Below are 7,085 nucleotides of genomic sequence, written 5' to 3'. Positions count from 1 at the left end.
CGATGGAGAAAACTACGGGACAATTTGCGGCTACAAAAGAATGAAGATGGGTGCTCTAACCTATGCTTGGTCTCTTCACCACATTTAAAAATATCCCATATAAATGAGTGGGCCACAATTGTTAGAGAATGTCACATGGCAGAAGATGGAGTATCCCACCGTGATATTCATGACACTTTGTGCATGCTCAAGAGTGCCTGGTGCATGGATATAAGAAGGCAAGGCATCCCAATATAGTTTGCAAAAGATCTTCTACATAGCTGTAGTTGTTCGCATAGTGAAGATTCCAAAAGAGCGCTTAGAACAAATGGTATTAACAGGTTGAACACAAATCTAGCAAAGCAGGAATACGTGAACATCGCAGTTTCTAATTTGGGTCAAGCACTAGATGACATTGTCATTGAGCACAAAGTACGGCTAGTGTTTGCTCAAGAAATAGTTCATGTGGAAAGAAAAAGGTAATTGACTATGCATGTCATAGAGGCAGGGAACCTCGAAGGCAAGGAAGCAAGAGAAGGCTAAGAAAATCAAAAAGGTCTGGATGTCCTTTTCGTGTTGCAGTATGTATTGATCCTTATTGTTGGATAGACAATGGCTTAGGTGGCCAACAACAAGTGGCATGCCATGTCCTTCTCTGCTGGTTCCATGCAAAGAAAGCATGGGTAGAGAACTTACTCCCAAAGGTATTCATTGACTTCCAATGTAATGCTTCTCATTGGTTACCATACGCTTCATTAATGTTTGGTAATGTATTCTTCAGGTTCCCAAGGAGTCCCAAGAACATCTCTACTCCTCAATGTGTACCCTTTTGTATAGCTCTACGGAAGCTGCATTTGAGCTTAACTACGAAATTCTCTTGCAAAATTATGAGTTAAACACAAATGTGCAGAGATATGTTACAAATGGTTGGTGTGGGAGTGATTGCCCTTGGCGAACTAGATGGCCAAGATTTGGTCGCCTCTTCAATTATGGAAATGTGGACACTACAAACCTTGTGGAGAGACTATGGCAATATATAAAGTACATTATTGAATGCACAGATTAATCGATCTGTTTTGGACTTGGTACATGCAATCATTGGTGACTCGCAAAGTGGCACTCGCATGGGTGGGACCTTATTAGAGTTTTTCAAGCAAAAACAAGAGATAGGTACTATGTTGGTTGCTTTTGCATAGTAATATGTTCACTTCTTAACTTAGTAATATGTTCACTATGTTGGTTGCTTTTGCATAGTAATATGTTCACTTCTTAACTTAACTCCTTTGCTCCTCTCTTAGTTGACTCCGGACAATTCAATATCTATGGACATACTCAACAGCAAACAACACGTTTACGGGAAGGAGAAAATTGCTGCAAAGATTTGAAGAACGGCCTTCTTCCGTGATTGCAATAAATGAGCTAAATTTGCTATTCAAGATGTTAAGTGCTTCATCTAATAAATGGTATCATGTCAGTCTACAGACCAATTTTTGTGATTGTCTGGATGTTGCAAGCAACTGCAAGCATCTATATGACCTAAGGCTAATCATTGAGAAGCATTTTTGTCACCTGATTCCAATCCTCCCAGTCATAAACAGCGCAAGAAGTATGCTTATGGAGGATACTACTAATGTTAGCGAGGGGCACATTCAAAACATGCCTCAGATTAGTGTTGCATCCTCCAGTCTTTCAGAACAGAAGAGTCGTGTACTTGCGAGCATCAATGAAATAAGAAGCATGCTCGATCAAGTTGAAGTGCGTGTGCAAGAGAGTGACTCATCTCAGCTTGAAACTCTTTTGGACCATCTCAAGAGTTGCACATCCATCCTCATGGATGATCCAGCACCTAGACAGATCAAAATGCCCACTCGAGGAGGCATCCATCAGATACAGGAGTATGTCACTCTTGTATCTGATGGATATGTTACAAATGGTTGGTGTGGGAGTGATTGTCCTTGGTGAACTAGATGGCCAAGATTTGGTCGCCTCTTCAATTATGGAAATGTGGACACTAAAAACCTTGTGGTGGAGAGACTATGGCAATATATAAAGTACACATTATTGAATGCACAGATTAATCGATCTGTTTTGGACTTGGTACATGCAATCATTGGTGGTGACTCGCAAAGTGGCACTCGCATGGGTGGGACCTTATTAGAGTTTTTCAAGCAAAAACAAGAGATAGGTACTATGTTGGTTGCTTTTGCATAGTAATATGTTTACTTCTTAACTTAGTAATATGTTCTCTATGTTGGTTGCTTTTGCATAGTAATATGTTTACTTCTTAACTTAACTCCTTTGCTCCTCTCTTAGTTGACTCCGGACGATTCAATATCTATGGACATACTCAACAGCAAACAACACGTTTATGGGAAGGAGAAAAATTGCTGCAAAGATTTGAAGAATGGCCTTCTTCCGTGATTGCAGTAAATGAGCTAAATTTGCTATTCAAGATGTTAAGTGCTTCATCTAATAAATGGTATCATGTCAGTCTGTAGACCAATTTTTGCGATTGTCTGGATGTTGCAAGCAACTGCAAGCATCTATATGGCCTAAGGCTAATCATTGAGAAGCATTTTTGTCACCTGATTCCAATCCTCCCAGTCATAAAGAGCGCAAGAAGTATGCTTATGGAGGATACTACTAATGTTAGCGAGGGGCACATTCAAAACATGCCTCAGATTAGTGTTGCATCCTCCAGTCTTTCAGAACAGAAGAGTCGTGTACTTGCGAGCATCAATGAAATAAGAAGCATGCTTGATCAAGTTGAAGTGCATGTGCAAGAGAGTGACTCATCTCAGCTTGAAACTCTTTTGGACCATCTCAAGAGTTGCACATCCATCCTCATGGATGATCCAGCACCTAGACAGATCAAAATGCCCACTCGAGGAGGCATCCATCAGATACAGGAGTATGTCACAAGCATGAGGCTTGGCCATGGGGTGAAACGCATACAAAGGGCATCTTCAATAAGTGAGGAGGAGCAAATAGGAACTTGTCAACCCTCCAGGCCAAAAAGACTCACCACAGTGTTGAGAAGAAAGCATCAACATGGTCGGCAACGAGTGAGATTCCCAGAAAAACCATGGATTTGGTGTCCCCATTGTTGCTCAAAGACTTTTATGCTGGACCCTAAAGTGACCATAACTTGTTGCACATGCCATGGAATATTACCCTTGACATCAAGGCAGGCCCCAAGTGGTGGTGATTGTATTCTTGTTGGAAAAGTGGTAAGAATATGTGGGATCTCCTCTAGCGTTACTGCTAAAATTGTGTCATGTGATCCCAGCGGTGATGTAGATCAAGAGAGAGATGCTTTTCCTTGGCTCAAGATAATGGAGACATGCTGCGCAACGTGTTGGCCTCTGAGTGGATACTTGTTCTCTTGTAATCAAGCTTTACACAACTCCATCCTCAATGAATTAAGAGTCTTGCTTTCTTTACCGTGTCTTTATGATCGTGGTTCACTTCAAATGAGGTTTTCATTTCTGTTATTATTTTTCTAAAGTTGTATGTTTTCGGGTCACATTGCCATGAATTGATGGGGTTCAAGCAGTGTTAATCACTCTTGGTTCACAAATGGTTCACACAGGGTTCACAACTATGTAAATATTTTCCCAAAGGTTCATGCTCGGGTCATGCTCTCGGGTCACATTGCCTTGAATTGATGGGGTTCACAATGGTTCACAAAAGGTTCACAATGGGTTCACGCATGGTTCACAACCCTGTGAATATTGTCCCACAGGTTCATGCTCTCGGGTCACATTGCCATGAATTTGTTGGGTTCACACATGGTTTACACATGGTTCATAAATGGTTCCCACTTGGATCACATTTGGATCACACATGGTTCACACAGGGTTCGCTACCCTGCTAATACTTTTCTAAAATTGTATGCTCTCGGGTCACATTGCCATAAATTGATGGGGTTCACTCTTGGTTCACACATGGTTCACAGTCGGTTCACTCAGGGTTTACAACTCTGTGAATATTTTCCCGAAGGTACATGTTCTCGAGACTCATTGCCATGATGAGTTCATTGGGTTTACACATGGTTCACACAAGGTTCACATTAGGTTCACACAGGTTTCACTTTAGGATCAGACAAGGATTACAAGCATGAGTATCTTATTCACATACCCTCTAAGGATTATGTTCATCTACTTAGGAGCCCTTTTTGAGAACAAAGGGAGTACAGACCATTGTCTGTCTATTACCCCAACCACTCACATTAAAAATTAGCATAAGGGTCTTCTCATTCACAACATAATGGAGTTTTCCATCAAGGAAGATTTACAATCCATAAAGACAATGTGTTTGCTAAAAAATTATCCACGACTACTCACAATTAAAATTAGCATAAGGGACTTCTCCTTCACATCACAATAGAGTTAAATATTAAGAAAGAACCACAATCTTTAAAGAAGTTGTGTTTGCCAAGAAATTATCCACAACAACTCACATTAGAAAGAAGCATGAAGGACTTCACATTCACAACATAGTAGAGTTATTCATGAAAAACAAGAGAAGATAAGAAACAATGCAAATTATCATTGCCAAAATATTTGTCTCATAAGACAACCAAGTTTGTCAATAAGTTTTCCGCGATACAAACTAACTTTGCAATAATGCAAAGTATCACTCCCAAAATTGTTGCCACAATACAAAATGAGTATCATGTGAAGCCAAAACTATGCCGACACAAAGAAGGTGAACTCATTGTATCTCCAAGATCTTTTTCTTCGCCCATGCGGCCAACTCTAGCTTCAACTGCTCCACGGCCTCATGTTTGAACCAGGTCCTAGTCAACTGCACACATAAGAGAAAATAAAATCGAATGAGTACAACTCCTTAATTGTGAAACTTAGAGATAAGACTCAAGAGAAGCATCTTACATAGCTCTTCGATCGTTTGCCGTATGCCCCCTCAATCATCCGTTTCATGTAGGCCATGACATAGAATCCTCAATCTATAGCATTAGGCTGTTGCGGCACCTGCCAAAGAATCAAAGAATGAGTGAACCAATACAAATTTTCAAGGGTGCCAGGATTATTACATGTGGTTTCTCCAAGGTATCCAAGGACTTCCTTGGCCTCTCCAGAAACTCCCTCAATGAGTTGTTAGAGCAATGTGAAGCCATGATTTGTAAAGCCCTAAAAGCATAGTTGGTGTAGATGGTTAAAAAAAGGTATTTTTTGTTCTAAGATAACAAAACAAGTAGCCAATATATACCTGTAAACAGATGACAAATGAGTTGAAGACACTACCCTTGAGAGTGGATCAAGATATAGTAATCCATGAGTCTCCCATGGACAATGCACTAGCCTTTTATGGATATTGTTGTACAACACAAAAAGTTGCCAATGATGTCTGTAGAATGAGAAGCAACAAGAACACATTAATCCATTAAGCATCCTAATAGATAGTTTGAACATCAAAGGTACTAAGTTAGTAGACCTACCCATCCACAATTGGAAAGAAGATAAACAAGTACTTTGCCACATCTACCTCTCCAAAGTAACTATCAAGCTTTTTTGCCTCTTGATTTCGACATGCCTTCATAAAGGCATACCAAAGGCTGTCACAAAACCATGCTTTTTCGAAGACATGGCTTGGCATTGTGTTCTCAAACCACCTATAAATTAAGCGGTTCATTGATGTCACACCCGTGCAATATACATATGCATATGGAAAAGATCAAGCCTTTTTTAAAAAAATAGACTTACATATGACACAAATTCATTGTCCGTGTCAATGTTTTTTGAGTCACAATTGACTCCAAAAGGCTACCATCAACCTCAACAACTTGAGACACAAACTGAATAGCAAGACCACTCTCATGAGACACAAACTGAATAGCAAGACCACTCTTAAACCTAGATAGTGTAAAAGACATATGATCATACATGCAAGTAGAAAATGATTCACACATGAAAGATAAAAGACTTCTATTAAATAGCCTTACCTCTTAATGAAATCATCACATTTCAAAGGTTGACTTAAGTTAGCATCTATAGTTGTGCTTCCATTCGCAATGACCACGGTAATGGGAGCACTTGTGCTAGATAGAGGGGAGTCACTAATAATAGTAGGAGACCCAAGCCTTGTGGATATGCCAACCTATGCAAAATTAGAGAAACATTTGATACATATCCATTCTACACTTTATGAAAGCAACGTTTACATAAAGGAATTTATTTTTAACACACCTTCGCTTTTTTGGCCATTTGCGCACGAGTTGCAAGGGGAGTTTCCATTGGCTCACCGATTTGCAATGAGCACAAGATTCGGCTTCCCTCGAAGAACGTACGAGCGCTATCCTCTTTCATAGGAGCTAAAAGTGGCCCTTGATCGTCAAAGCTCGCCAACTTCTCCTACAAAAGAGAATGAGCAATATAAATTTAATGACAATAAAAGAACCTCTACCACATTGTAAAAAAGAATGAGAAAAAAGCATTAAGCCTCTGTCAAGGAGAGTATTACCGGAGTGACTACTTCGTCACGTACTTTATGTGATCCATCATTTAAAGGATTGGCGGCGGGTGTGGATGTCGTTGCATTATCCTTCGCCATTAAGTGCCTCTAAATTAAGAAAACACTACTCAAAATGATGCAAACACACATGAATATAATGCACTACCAACCAAAGCAATTATTCTATACTCACGTGTTTCTCATAGCCTTCAGCAATCCGCTTGTTAATGCGACTCAAGCGAACATCCTTTCCCGCGAGGTATTTTTGCATTGCACTCTCGACCTTCTCTCTAATGTAAGTATCCTTGCTTTCAAAGCATGATCTTTCATCATCACCCATTGCATCCCAATCCTCTTCAACCCTCTTTTTAAGTCGAGCTTCTTGAGTCCTCGTGTTTTTGTTGAGCTTGTGGTCCGGATTTTCAAAGCGCTCACGACATTGCTTTGTGTACAAAGCTCTTGGGGCCTCTTGAGTGCGATGACCTAGAGGACGACCACCCTTTCGCATAGGAATATCTACATTGATATGATGCTTTTTGCGCAAATGGTCCATCATATCACCTCTCCTGAGGTATCGTACATTCAACCTGCGACACTCCTCTGTAGCAATGCACAAACGAGCGGTACGACCG

At 40.3% G+C, this 7,085-nt stretch overlaps 1 protein-coding gene across 1 annotated transcript; it reads right to left on the bottom strand.

The window, feature by feature from the left end:
* Positions 1-4,510: 4,510 nt before the first annotated feature.
* Positions 4,511-6,638, bottom strand: LOC147606047 (uncharacterized). Its single transcript, XM_086792785.1, has 5 exons — positions 6,463-6,638; positions 6,189-6,353; positions 5,945-6,099; positions 5,247-5,614; positions 4,511-4,973 (listed from the first exon to the last, which is right to left on the bottom strand). The coding sequence occupies exons 1-4, from the start codon at positions 6,550-6,552 to the stop codon at positions 5,437-5,439; spliced, it is 588 nt and encodes a 195-aa protein (XP_086648911.1). The 5' UTR covers positions 6,553-6,638; the 3' UTR covers positions 4,511-4,973; positions 5,247-5,436.
* Positions 6,639-7,085: the final 447 nt, after the last annotated feature.

The sequence above is a fragment of the Cibotium barometz genome, chromosome 58 (assembly GCF_041138505.1).
Source record: "Cibotium barometz isolate CiBa-2024 chromosome 58, ASM4113850v1, whole genome shotgun sequence".
Taxonomy (NCBI): domain Eukaryota; kingdom Viridiplantae; phylum Streptophyta; class Polypodiopsida; order Cyatheales; family Cibotiaceae; genus Cibotium; species Cibotium barometz.
The sequence above is the reverse complement of the archived record's forward strand: the minus strand, read 5'-3'. Positions and strand labels throughout refer to the sequence as shown.

Excerpts from the sequence above, each read along its gene's own strand:
- LOC147606047 (XM_086792785.1), bottom strand. The coding sequence starts at position 6,552 with ATGGCGAAGGATAATGCAACGACATCCACACCCGCCGCCAATCCTTTA. Across the intron at positions 6,354-6,462 it reads GTGACGAAGTAGTCACTCCG|GAGAAGTTGGCGAGCTTTGA; the intron begins GTAATACTCTCC and ends TCTCTTTTGTAG. Across the intron at positions 5,615-5,944 it reads TGTGATGATTTCATTAAGAG|GTGGTTTGAGAACACAATGC; the intron begins GTAAGGCTATTT and ends CTTAATTTATAG.